We start from the raw sequence: 14915 nt of genomic DNA on the forward strand, positions 1-14915 counted from the left end.
CAGCCAGATCGCACAAATATAGGTCATCCTGAGACCAGAGGACAATCAGGGTATAGAGGCTTGCTACAATAAATGATCTGAACGGGTTTATAGTAAGTAATCATCTGGCAACGTTTCATGATAATATCTACAAGTTACACATTTGAATCCATTAATGTGCAGTGTTACGTCTTTAACAGCAAAGGTGCTTCTAAAAGTATGAACCCCTAAAAAAATGTAATGTACATAGAGCACTGATACAAACCTGTTAGCTTAGGTTAAAGGTGGAGTCAGTGAATATCTCCTCACACCTTATCTAATACTCTTTATTTTTACTATTCTAAAAACTACAGCTGACCTTAAAAAGTATGTAGTTAGCATGCAGTATGCTACAATTGAGACATACTTTAACTTCTTTATTTCATTCTAACGTTCCTCCTTAAACTTGCCTCTTGCTTATAAACCCATCTCATCGCTCTTTAATAGGCCTTTCACACCAAAATGAACCAAGAGTCAGTTCCAGGCTGGTGTTGGGGTCAGTTCAAAACTGGTTACAGCCTTATCCCAGTTATGAACCGGTTGGTTTCACATCGACCGGAGACAGCCATGGAGCCGGCAAGAGAGCAACGTCATGACGTCACTGTAAACGTGTGTATACGTCACCCGACGCCGCTGCTCTTGTGGCTAACGCTAAAGCTACCGCTAGCTTTAAGCACAACAACAGCGGCGAATACGTCTTATTTTTACACTTGTTGGCTCTCGCTTTGCTTTCTTAAGCAAACAGGACCCATACAGCGTATTCTCGCCGGTCAATTTGATCGCTACGTTCGGTAATTATGTTATGTTTACGTCTCGTAGTAGCGGTGTTTTTAAATATGGCGGGCATGAGGTTTGAGTTGCTCTGGTTGGTCAGGATAATCCCTCCCCCAACCGTTCGCGCAAGCAGTTCTTATCAAACCCTGCTCAATCCTGGGGTATGAGTTCCCCCGGTTTTTACGGCCCGGAGCAGGCTCTCTGGCGGTGTGAAACCAAAACACTGGCTCTAACTCCGAACAAGCCCAGAACTAGCTCCGATTTTGCGGCGGTGTGAAAGGCCTATTAGTCACTCGGAGGTTCAGTCCATGTGACGTCACTTATGCTGCATTGGATTGTGGGTCAGAATCGGCAAAAAACATACTGGTTTCCACACTAAAAATCCCAACCGGATGTAGTAAGTAGGGCATCCGGATATTTTGAAGCATGCTGCATCTGACATCATGTATTTGGCTATCCTAAATCTGTTTCTACCATACTTTATAGCAGGGAAGTATGGGTATTGGAACACCGAAGTTCAGTGAGGGGTACATGTCAATATACCCCCCCTCATCATTTCATGTCCCTACTGTAGTCAATCCAATAAAGTAGAAAGAAAAAAAGACACACAAATATTTAATACATTTCACTTTTTCTATTTATAAAAGCACAAAGCACATTTAACAAATGTTTTCTTTTAAAGGGTGTCATTAAAAGTTCTGCTCATTATGGCTGGTGTAACAATTGGCAATTTCCAAAAAATATAGTGCTGGTGAGTGTTATAAAGTCTGATTTGCACAGCCTGTAACACAGAGGCTATACGTCTTATCACATCTGATACAAGTGGTGCATTCAGAAATGTAGTCAATAACATAGCTGTAGAAAGTGTAGAATGTGTCAGTTGTTCTTCTTGGCTGTGACGGGGCTGCGTGCAGGCTCAGAGTACGGGCTGTATGTGTTGGAGAGCAGCATGGTGAGGAGCAGCAGCACAGGGACCAGCAGGTATGGAGCGTAAATGGAGACCAGCAGCCAGCGCTCCTGCAGGCTGTGGGGCCCGGGCTGGGGCTCAGCTGGGAAGTGATGCAGCAGGATGTGGGCCAGGATAGGGACCAGGGTGGTGGACACGTGAGTGGAGTATATGATGGCAGGAGTCCTGATCCACTTACAGCTACCTAAAGGAACCAGAGACACACACACACACACACACACACAAAGTGAGAAACGCAATCCATTGCTTAATACTGTTGTTCTGATTGGAAGAATATGTATATATTTTTTAACAATTCAAAGACACTGTTTTTTACCAGTTCATTGATTTCTTATTTTAGACATCATTATTTACAGGTTAAAATCTTTTTAAAGGGAAAACTAAAAAAAGTAGATATAACAAATGGGGATCCATGGCATGTACAACCCCAATGCCGAAAAAGTTGGGACGTAATGTGAGACACTTTTTACATTTGCTCCCCTCTAAGCGAGCTAAAATAATTTATCAGTCAAATTTAAACATTTACCATTAATTCAGGATGTTTCCTAGAAACGGGCATTAGTAGAATTTATTCAGGACGAATGGCAGTGAAAATATGATTGTTTTAAAAAAAGTTGTCTTGTGTCTCACTTTACCCCAGCTGTGGGGTAAACTGAGAAAGACCAGAGAAATCAAGAGGGTAAACTGATCCACTTACTTTTTCCACTCTGAAACTGCTGTAGCGGGTACAGGTGGTTCAGATTAATCCAGCTATTAGAAATTAATCTGATGATTAATAATACTTTAATAGTTTATTAAAGTTAAAAGGGGCACCACCATTCATTCAAGAATGGAAAAGTAATAGCAAATTGTCTCGTTTAATCAATGATTTATTCTCAAATGTTGATTAGTTTAATGTTCAGTTAAATAAATCAATATTAATAAATCCTCAAAGTCTCAATGATCATTTCCATAAAAATAATGTAATCAAGTAATTACTATTATGAATTTGGTAATATGATCTTAACACTGAAGGCTACAGAATCTTTCACTTGTTGATTGTTGACACTCCAATAATATCCACACAAATAAATCACAAACACTTCTGGTTACAATATAAGAACATTTATTTTAACCACAATGAAACTTAAGGTAACATCCGTTTTATATACGCATAAAGCAAATACACTTAGCAAACTTAATCAAAGAAAACGTCTAGAACATTGTACAGCCATGTACCAGTATGTGTGTGTGTTTGTGTGTGTGTGTGTGTGTGTGTGTGTGTGTGTGTGTGTGTGTGTGTGTGTGTGTGTGTGTGTGTGTGTGTGTGTGTGTGTGTGTGTATGTGTGTGGGTGAAGCGAAGTAGGAAAAGGGACGGGGGAGTTCCCACGTGACTTATGACTCGAGGGGTGAGTCAGACCGCACGGGGGAGCTAGGGAGTCGGTCAGTGAGACTAGGGGGCGTGTAGACTAACGGCCGCAGGCGAAAGCTTTAGTAAAACACGTGGTGGTTGGTTCAGGGGTTGAAGAGGGCCCTGTAGGTTTGTACAAACTTGTTGTCTCTATATGGATCAGCTAAAAAGCTGAGCGCCAGAAGACGAAGAATAAGGAGCGCGCGCGTCCTTTTAAAGGTCCCGGCTTTCAACCGGGGTGGGGTTTCAGGCTAGCGTTTGGATAAGCCCACCTGGAGCGGTAAGGGTGCACTGCAGTGTTTTGGCCGCATGGTGGCGGCACAGAGTTGTCCAGGTTTGACCCCCTACACTGCCATAACAACACATGTTCTGTCCTGGCAGCTAGTTTGAAAACTAAATATTCCAAAACTAATGTCAGACTAGTAACAGAATCATGGGGTTTGGTCAATTAAGCAAAACATTTTTTTAAACACTTGAAAGTAACTCTGATCAAATATAACATATAATTCATATTCAATAATTAACATTCAAATGACAGATAGAACCAGTTAGATTAAAACACAGTCTGGGGGTCAGAACACAGGACCCTTAGAGCCAGCTAGTGTCTGGGGGTCAGAGCAAAGAACAATCAGAACCAGCTAGAACTAGCCTGGCTCTGCCCGCCCACCTACTTCCGCCCAAATTTAATTTTCCCTTCAGTAGTCAGTCTGGGGATGGGGCGTATTAGTGAGATTCTGCTCGTCCAGAGTTTTGGATGTCCAATCAGCGAACAGAGCAAGTGGCTGAGAACGATGACGTCAAAGTCGCGCTCCAGTTTCAGTAGGAAGTGACCAAAAGTGTAGTACTTTCCGGTGGCCACTGGGGGTGGAACCAAGACTTAGCAATTTTTCTTTGACTCACTTGTTAGACAGGCCGTTTTCAAAGTCTTATTAAACCTGTTTACAGCCTGGTCCAAAAAAACATTCTAGTCTGTATGTTTAGGTCATATCTCCATGACAACACTGAGGGGGGTGAATTTTTTTGGACCACGCTAGTTTTTATTCTTTTGGAGGTTAAAATGTATTGGCGCGATCTCTTGAGTGACAGCTCTCCGCCCGTTGTCCCTCACTTTGCCTTGGAGGTATACGTCAGCTCGATGGGCGTATCTCCCTCCCCCCGACGTGAGGCGGAGTAAAAATCTCACAAGATGGCGACGCGCATAAACCAGGATTATCGGATGCCATGTGAATAACTGAGGTCAGCACGGATACTACATCCATATTATATACTATCTGTGGTTCCTTTACACTCGGAACTCGGAAATTTCCGACTTGGTAGTTCCGAGTTCCGACCTGTCTGTGTTCCAGTGCATCTGCTCAGGAAAGTATGGACGATTGGACGCCTACAACCTTTCTCATCCAAATAACTAAACGTTAGGCTCTAGCAAGTTACCGTTGCCAGGTGCTAGATCCATAGACTACAATATGTAGTGAAGTCGGAAATTTCCGAGTTCCCGTCAGAAGCCGGCTCACGACCAAACGTTATGCGATTGGTTGGCTAATCCAGAGTGGCACTGAGCAGATCCAACAGTTTTAAACTTCAACAGACACCCGCCTCCAAGTGAGTGAACGTTTGCCAATTACAGCAGTTCCAGACCTTCTGTACAAATTAAATGAAGTACGGTGGTCTGGTAGCACCAGGCTAAGCTAGAACAGCCTGGGACTCAGAACACAGGACTAGACCCAGTTGTCATTTTCCATCTTTTGAGTCTTTGATTAATATTTTTTTGCATTTGTTTTATTGGGATCATTCATTGAATAAAGACATATTACTTAGAGTCTATTGATGTTAAAGGTCACTCTCCTGTCCCCCACATACATACTTGCCAAACCATGCCCTTGCTGACACCCCTTCAACCATCAACCCCCACCTCCGGCCCACATTGTCTTTTGTCTATTCAAACTAGTCTCCTCACTACCTCAAATATAATGGATTCATTAAAAGAGGGCACAGACACTGTCTCACTTTACCCCACAGCATTTGTCTCACTGCCACAATTTGAGAAAAAACTACCTCTCTCAGCAAATCAGGCTAATCTTCAGTTATCATCATCACATGGTTTCATATGTTGGTATGTATGATAGAAGTTTTTCTACCTGAATCAATTTCCTTTGGCACAACAATCAATTAAGTTGACAGCAAGAAAATTTACTTTTACATGCAAAAAACATATTTTTGTGAAAAAAACATGCTTACAACTTCAAAATGAGGTCCTCTCTTTCATGGCCAAGGGGAAATGAGAGGGGCTTGAAAACATATATCTCACATGACCAAAAATGTGTTCCATTGCCTAGATACAGGGGGTGTCTCACATTACCCGGTGGACCAAATCTTATATCACGATATGGGTAATTTTATATCACGATATAGATATATATCACGATATAGTATTTTTCCTTAAAATTCAATGGATTACAATAACCGTACTGAACTTTAATCACGTAAGATTATTTTCATCTTTTGCTTGGAACTTAAATTTCCATACAAAAGAGAAACTGGTGCAAAATACCACACCAGTCTGGCTTTAGTCAGTCAGTGCAAAATAAAAATGACAGCATCAACCAAAGAGCCTACATTTTCCAATTGATAGTAGCCTATATCAAAATAATGAAATACTTGAATTTTACTGCAGTATTTGCTCATCTTCATTTAAAAAAGCTGTCAAAATTAACTAATGAGCAAATGCCTGGTAATACTTTAACTCCAGCTTCAACACAAATAATATTTTCAAGTTTGACATGTTTTAAAGTTACATAAAACCAGCCTTGCTGGCTGTCTCCAACAATAACAGCACGGGGGTGAAGCCCCGAGTAGGCTAAAGATGTCATTATTAGCCAGCTAGCTCACGAGAGCTAACCCATGTAGTTTGCGGCTTAAAACAAGCCAACTCTGCGTCATGGCAACAGCACGCTGAAGCAGCAAGCAAGTTTCCTTTGCCCGATGACATTTTTGACCGTTAAAACCAGCTGCTCTGCCACCGTGACACGGAGTTGGTTTGTTAACTTTAGTGACGGCGCACCGAAGCTAGACCATGAGCTAGACAGCTAGAGCAACAGGTGAGGCTTCTTCTGTTGCGGGTAGAGAAGCTGTATTGCAGCCCAGAACTCTGCAGCAGAGCCCCCGTGTGGCGCGGCGGTGTAACTGCAGTGTAATTATAGGGACTCGGAGGGACAGCTGCCTCCCGCTCCATATACAGTATGCTCCCGCCACATCAACTTTGTATCTCCGCGATATAAACGGTATGGCCAAATCTCTCCCGGTAGACACTTTTATATCGTCCACGATATGATATCGTCATATCGTCGAGCCCTATTACCTGGTGCCTCACATTCCCCCGTTCTCCCCTATGTAAAAATATGAAGATATTTTTTGGGCATTTTTATGCTTTATTGACAGTGCAGAGAGACAGAGGTGAAATGGGGCAGAGAGGGGAGTGACATGCAGAGAACGACCGCGGGCGGGAATCGAACCCGGGTCTGCTGCTGCTGCTAAAATAGCAACTTGTTTAAAATTGTTTTACTTACTCTTAAAAAAATACCTGTTTGGAATATTACTCACATAACAATTTTAACTGGTAACAGGTGTTATTATCATAAATGGATATAAAGGGGCATCATGTATAAGTTCACAAGCAATTATGGGGTGAGGCTCAACACTTTGTGAAGAACTTGAGAGGAAAACAATCCAACAGTTTAAAAACAACATTCCTGCAAATAATTAGTTAGTTAAAGTAATATATATATATATATATATATTTTTTTTTTTTTTTTGGGCATTTTTATGCTTTATTGACAGTGCAGAGAGACAGAGGTGAAATGGGGCAGAGAGGGGAGTGACATGCAGAGAACGACCGCGGGCGGGAATCGAACCCTAATATATATATATATATATATATATATATATATTAGGGCTGTCAAATTAACGCGTTAATTTCGATTAATTAATCACAGAAAAATTAACGCAGATTAATCACACTTCTATAATGCCCTTTGACCCGGTGCAAAAGTGGTGCGCAGCTGCACCTGTAGTAGCTTGCAGACACGGCCCGCACGGGTAAAAGGGAGAAAAATAAGGAGAGAAGCAGGGGAAAGGGGCCGAGGGCTCTATGGACGGTTTATGGGATGCTTCGGGCAAATGAGCATGAAGGTAGGAAGACATCTTACTTTATTCTCCGCAGTGTCTGTGCATTATTTAGTGGGTGCAACAATGTAGGTTCAAAACAGTATCTCTCAATCTTCCTCCGTGTGTCTCAATTTTGCTAGCTGTCTCGTCTTCCGCATAAACGGACACCCGCCCCGTGTGTGTGTGTGTGTGTGTGTGTGTCAATATTTTTGCCTATGAGTACGACGATGGTGAATGAATCGGCATAGGCTATGCGCACCTGCAGTGCAGCGCTGCCTGTTGTGGGAGATGGAAAGCTGAGGGGAGGAGACAGAAGTTACGAGAGACGGAGAGCGAGAGAGAGTGAGAGAGAAACAAACTGTAGTAGGCTATACAGCTGTTTATAAACAGGCATAAAAGTATGCGATTAATTTAGATTAATTAATCACAGAGCCTGTAATTAATTTGATTAATTTTTTTAATCGCTTGACAGCCCTAATATATATATACAGGGACGGCTGGTATCAATGGGCTAGTGGGGCTAAGCCCTCCCTATCTTTTATAATAAACATGAGAACATTATTAAATTAATGAAATTATTAAAATATAATAGTTACTAACACTTAGAATTGGTTGATTTTGTGCAAAACAAGCAGCAACAGCACCAAATAATCACAAAAACACAGGATACATATCTGTCTGGGCTGACTTTTCTAAGCCCACACTTATCAGAATCAGCGTCCAATCGGTGCCGTCCAATCGTGATTGACAGGTATGACATACCCCCTCGATTTAGAGACCATTTGGGCTAAATGAATCTAGCCAGACCATTGACTTTCTACCTATCATCACAGTAGCCTACATGACTTTAGGCCCGCCTCCAACAGTGACAGTGACTCTCACTGGTGATTGTCACTGTTGGAGGCGGGAGATAGTGTTGATCAACAATGGCCAGTGCTAACCGGTGCTAACATACATAATGAGGTGGACCATCTACTGTCTCAGCCGTTTTCGTTAATGATTTTGGAAGAAAAATAAATAAAGAGACTAAGGGCACATCGCCCAATCGCTGCCAAATAAAATAAAAAGACACATGTCAAAATCATTCATCTAGCATGTCTTAGTTTGAAAGGAAGGACTGGCTAACGGCTAGCGTAGCTAAAAGCGCACTTCTCTGTTTCCCGTGCTTGCTGTTTGGAGGAGACACAGTTTGAACCCACAAGGGGTTATGGATTTAAAACAGGTATCGTCTAAAATCAAGAAACTTAATAGAAACAGAATACAGTGCAAGTCACATTGGGAACTGTGTAAAGCTGTCGATGTTGGACAAAGTTATTATTGCCTGTCAACTGGATGACGGCCACCGCATCTCTATACAGAGACACAATGAGCAGGTAAAGAAAAAAGACATTGGCTGTTAAGGATTGTGGACTGTATTAAGTTATGTGGGGCACACAAGCTAGCTCTGAGGGGCTCTGATGAATCTGCAACTTCTCTCCAGCGGGGTGGTGTTTTGTTGAGCAGTTCTCTTTTTTAGATAGCCAGTTACCCGATCACCTGTCAAACGCACAGGTTGCCAGGTAGGCTACACGTCAAAAACCAGTTGCTTGATTGTATGTTAGCTGTGAATGAACAGAAGATATGAAGTATCATAGTACCATTGTTGCTGTGCAGGTCGACTCTGTGTGTGTGTGCGTGTGTGCGTGTGTGTGTGTGTGTGTGTGTGTGTGTGTGTGTGTGTGTGTGTGTGTGTGTGTGCGTGTGTGAGAGAGAGAAACAGTTTGCATCAGAACATGTTTGTAGCCTACTTCTCTAATTTTTTTGCGGAGTATTATTACTTGCTGTAACTTGGTGCTGTATCTCTGGACTGTACCTCTGATGTGATTTTGTTGTTGCTGCAGCTTGAACTATGGATGTGTATAGGCCCTAGGCTTAATGCATTTGTTAGCCCCCCACCCAATATCGCCACCAGCCGCTACTGTATATAATAATAAAAAAACTAAAATAAAGCAAAAGTAGCCTACCTCAAATGTGTAGCCATAGAGTAGCCTACTTGAGTAAATGTAGGCCTACCTAGTTACTTTCCACATCTGCTTAACATCAATAAATATATAGGCCTAATACAAATATAACGACAATATTTATTTAATAAGGCCAATAGCCTATTTACTACACCTTAACTGTCATTTCGTTATCCCACCCTATCATTCAGTAGCCTTGAACTTCCGCTCAATTTTAATTTCCCTTCAGTAGTCCAATGATCCCTTCTGTACAAATGAAATGAATTAGGATCGTCTGGTAGCACCAGGCTAATCATTCACAGCTGTACAGGTGTTATTGTGCTTGTGCTAGTATAACAAAAGTCCAATAGAGGTCAGGTTTGACTTTGAGCTGGCTTCTGATAACCCGCGCTAAGAACTCCATTACAAAAACTGTCAATTTAATCAGGAATGAATGAGGGTTCCACACAAGAAAGTATCAACCACTGAAATGTTTAGGCCTACGTTACTCATTGGTTAAATGTGGGCTATATGCCGAATTCAACCATTGGTCGTACAAAGTTCCAAATAGCAATTGATTCGTGTTTATGTGTGCTTCTGTGTCAAAGAGCATCGCAGCATTAAACGGACTGGTTTTAAAGCGCAGTCAGGCACGAGACCATCGTGGCTACATATGAAGCAGACATGTTTCACATAGCCTAGGAGGCATATTATTTGACGATAACTGACCTTTGAGGAAAGCATACGCTGCAATGGGGAAGAAAGGCGTTTGAAAGAGAGCCTCGCAGAGAATGAAAGACTTGAACCACTCCGGAGGGTCCAGCATCATGGGGTCTTTGAACTCATCGGCGTACCACTTGAGGAGGGCTTTCAGCTGGCGGGCAATACAACAGTTGTTAGAGAGTTGTCATTTATAGCCACACAATAAGTTGATAAGTGGTAGTAAGCGTGTTTGTGTGTTCTATTGGCTCTGTCACTTACCGGCTGAGGATACACATGTCCAGGCAGCAGGGCTTGTAAGTCAATAAATAATGTGATAGGAATATGAGAGGCAAAATAGAAGAAGAAAATGATTTCTAACACACGGATAGACATTATCTCTGACTTCACTTATTCAATGCAAAGAAGAGACAGGTGGGAAACCGGTCCGGGAGCAAGACAGTTCTGGCAGCAGTGTGTCGTAGAAACGCGTGTTCCTATGATGGATCCCATTGGCTCGAGTGCCGAGATGTGGGCGTTCCTAAAGTACCCTTTATCCCACACAGAGAATGTAAGCTACTGCACATGCTGCTTTAAAAAGCATAAAATACGTCGCAGTATATGCAATCAAATACACAATAAAATATTATATTCAACCTTGAAGAAGATGAGAAAAAAGAGAAAAAAGTCAACAAAATAAAAAACATGTAAAAAGCCTAACCCTAACCCCAAAACCTCAAGCACATGGACATGTATAAAGATGAAGCAAATACACTATGTTCCAAATATAAAGGAAACGTTCAAAACAACAATTAATTCTACACTGATCATTCTTGCAATTTTTCTAGATCTTTCTCAGTGACAAAGGCAAAGAACGTCCATCATTTATAAAGCAGAGGGTTCACTATGTCTCCATTTGCTACAATGTAGATTAGATTTAACTCAATAGTCAAATAATATTTTTTTAATTTCAGAAACAAATTTGAGATATCAAGAGTTGGAATGTCATTAATCTTCTGTAATAACCAATGTGTTTCATTAGACCATAATCCGTGAGACAATGGAAATCAAAACAAACATATTCTTGTAGTTTGTCTTCGTTCTCACCACAGAATGTACAGGGATCAATTTCAACATGCACATGCTGGTTCAGGTGACCCGAAATGTCCAAACTGCTCGTGCAAATATTTTGTGCATGAATACAGTAGGTATTTATTTATGTAGCTAGTTATTTTTCATCTGTTTGTATCCATACATGTTGACATAAACTTAAACTTTAATGTATGTTCTGTTGATAATACATTACAAAAATAACAAGTATCAAATCAACTGTCATTATGTTCTAAAAAAAATACATACATTGGGAATAATCTATATCTAAAATCTATAGTTTAGGGTTAGACAGCAAAACAAAAAGCTATCATTTGAAGTAAACATAGAAGAAGTAGATATAAAAGATCTATCTTTTGTGCTGCTCTGTGTCAATCTGGGGAAAGAGCAGAAAATGCATATCAAGAACAAACTTCATGTTTTATTTGAGTTTTCAATAAAGAAAGAATAGTGGGAAAAAACAGTGTTGAAGTGGAGACGGAAAATGACAGCTTGCTTACAGTGCCAATCAAGAACATCCGAGTGCAACATTTGTACCATCCATGCTTCTTTCCAGTTGAACTTATTGTTGCTAGTTGAATTGTTCATTTGGGATCTTCTTACCAGGGCCGGCGGTAGCCAGGGGCCAGGGTGGGCCGTGCCCACCCAATCAGCAAAAATAAAAAATAAAAATAAAAATGTTTAGGTGGAAGTCCAGACCCACTATCGGACGGACCTGTTCATTCGCTGTCCAAGAAAATGTCAAGTAAAATTCAGACAATTAATTAATACTAAAGAATATACCATTACCATGCATTTCTTCTAATTGTATTATTGGGTGGGCAGGACAGCCTGCCTCCAAGTTACCCACCCGCATATAGTGGTCACTGGTCAGCAGAGGCGGCCGGAGGCATAAGCGAAATGAGTGGTTGCTTAGGGTCCCGACTGCCAGGGGGGCCCACCCAATTTATTTTTATTTTTTTATTTTTTTTCAGTTTGTGTGTTTGATATCAACATCATATTTTGTAAATGTAAATTATCATACAATAAAAGGAATACAATGTTTTGGTAGATAGTTAATAGCTTAATAATTGAATCAGTTCATCTGGGAGGTAATCCGAGGTTAACTGATCACGTCACGTTCAAGTCCATGGCATGCAAATTGTGTATTGAGTTTATTTAAAAATATTTGAAAATGGGGCTGCCCTCAGTTGCCCATGCACTGTGTATAGTCTATAGCCTATTTCAGCCTCGTCTGTGGAAAAAAAGATAACTAGACAACAGAGTTCTTCTGCTTCGTTCCTCTCACTGCATTTAAATGAATTAATTATATTACAGAAAAATATGTCCCGTAAAAGAAAAAGAGCATCAAGCCCATCCCAGAGGACCCTGCATAATATTTTATTTCAAATGTATATTTCTATGGAAAATCCATGTGTCTTTCTTCAATAGCTTCTAATTCATCCGACCCAGTGTCTCCAAATTATTTGTTCACACAAAATTCCTCAGATTTAGCCTCTTAATTTTCCTGCACCAGATTCATGCATTTCACTTTAAAAAGGTAAAAAAAAAATCTCCCGGGGGGGCATACCCCCGGACCCCCTAGCAGGGTGGTGACCTCGGCTGGTAACTATTTTCACCAAGCTGGACATCGGAGCCTATAGTGGAAAGACTATATATCTATATAGTGTGTATAGTATATACACTCAACAAAAATATAAACGCAACACTTTTGTTTTTGCTCCCATTTTTCATGAGATGGACTTAAAGATCTAAAATTTATTCCAGACACACAATTGAACCATTTCTCTCAAACATTGTTCACAAATCTGTCTAAATGTGTGATAGTGAGCACTTCTGCTTTGCTGAGATAATCCATCCCACCTCACAGGTGTGCCACATCAAGATGCTGATCTGACATCATGATTAGTGCACAGGTGTGCCTTAGACTGTCCACAATAAAAGGCCACCCTGAAATGTGCAGTTTTGTCTCACAGCAAAATGCCACAGATGCCACAAGCATTGAGGGAGCGTGCAATTGGCATGCTGACAGCAGGAATGTCAACCAGATCTGTTGCTCGTGCATTGAATGTTCATTTCTCCACTATAAACCGTCTCCAGCAACTTCGCACAGCCATTGAAGAGGAGTGGACCAACATTCCACAGGCCACAATTGACAATCTGATAAACTCTATGCGAAGAAGATGTGTTGCACTGCATGAGGCAAATGGTGGTCACACCAGATACTGACTGGTTCTGAGTCCCCAGACCCCCAATAAAGCAAAAAAATGCACATTTCAGAGTGGCCTTTTATTGTGGACAGTCTAAGGCACACCTGTGCACTAATCATGATGTCAGATCAGCATCTTGATGTGGCACACCTGTGAGGTGGGATGGATTATCTCAGCAAAGCAGAAGTGCTCACTATCACACATTTAGACAGATTTGTGAACAATGTTTGAGAGAAATGGTACAATTGTGTATCTGGAATGAATTTTAGATCTTTAAGTCCACCTCATGAAAAATGGGAGCAAAAACAAAAGTGTTGCGTTTATATTTTTGTTGCCCAGTCCCAAAGCTTTCTCTTCAATCAGCTCAGGCTGCCTACAGTTAATACTGCGATTAAAAAAATATATACATTATGTTGTATATAATGTATATTATACAGTCATATGAAAAAGTTTGGGAACCCCTCTCAGCCGGCATTATAATTGACTCTGCTTTCACAAAAAGAATATAAAAGTGGTATGTCTTTAATTTACCAGGAACAGCTAAGTACTGGGATGTTTTCCAAACAAAGATTTTTTGAAAAGCAGTATTTGGTTGTATGAAATAAAATAAAATGTGAAAAACTGGCTGTGCAAAAATATGGGTACCCTTGTGGTTTTGTTGATTTTAATGCCTGTAACAGCATGTAAAACTGATTAATTTAAACACAAAGTTGGTTGCATTATGTTGTTAAGCCTTGAACCTCATAGAAATGTCTGTTTAATCATGAGAAAATGTATTTTAGGTGCCTAAATGCAAGTTGCACTTCTCTTTGACTCTCTGCTGAAGTGATACAGAATGGGATCATCAAAACAGCTCAAAAAAATCTGAAAAACAAAGATTGTTCATTGTCATGGTTTAGGGGAAGGCTACAAGAAGCTTTCCCAAAGGTTTCAATTGTCAATTTCGACTGTAGGGAACGTTGTCAGGAAATGGAAGGACACAGGCACAGTGGCAGTTAAACCCAGGCATGGCAGACCAAGAAAAAAACAGGAGCGGCATAGGTGGAGGATTGTGAGAATGGTTGCACACAACCCACAGATCACCTCCAAAGACCTGCAAGAACATCTGGCTGCAGATTGTGTATCTGTACATCGTTCAACAATTCAGCGCAATTTGCACCAAAACATCTGCTTTTTATAAAGACCAAATAACTTAATTTTTGTCTCATCAGTCCAAAGCATTTTCTTCCAATATGAATCTGGCTTGTCTAAATGAGCTTTTGCATACTCCATGCAACTGTATCTGTGGCGTGGGCGCAGAAAGGGCTTCCTTCTCATCACCTGGCCATACAGATGTTTTGGTGCAAATTGCACTGATTTGTTGAACCATGTACAGATACACAATCTGCAGCCAGATGTTCTTGCAGGTCTTTGGAGGTGATCTTTGGGTTGTGTGCAACCATTCTCACAATCCGCCGCATATGCCGCTCTTGTACTTTTCTTGGTCTGCTAGACCTGGGTTTAACTGCAACTGTGCCTGTGTCCTTCCATTCCCTGACAACGTTCCTTACAGTAGAAATTGACAATTGAAACCTTTTGGAAAGCTTCTTGTAGCCTTCCCCTAAAC

At 41.0% G+C, this 14915-nt stretch overlaps 1 protein-coding gene across 1 annotated transcript; it reads right to left on the reverse strand.

The window, feature by feature from the left end:
- Window positions 1-1479: 1479 nt before the first annotated feature.
- tmem97 (transmembrane protein 97) lies at window positions 1480-10409 on the reverse strand. The gene is made up of 3 exons (XM_080053983.1): window positions 10272-10409; window positions 10020-10164; window positions 1480-1943 (listed from the first exon to the last, which is right to left on the reverse strand). The coding sequence occupies exons 1-3, from the start codon at window positions 10383-10385 to the stop codon at window positions 1669-1671; spliced, it is 534 nt and encodes a 177-aa protein (XP_079910109.1). The 5' UTR covers window positions 10386-10409; the 3' UTR covers window positions 1480-1668.
- Window positions 10410-14915: the final 4506 nt, after the last annotated feature.

The sequence above is a fragment of the Ammodytes marinus genome, assembly GCF_949987685.1.
Source record: "Ammodytes marinus genome assembly, chromosome: 3".
Lineage (NCBI taxonomy): Eukaryota > Metazoa > Chordata > Actinopteri > Uranoscopiformes > Ammodytidae > Ammodytes > Ammodytes marinus.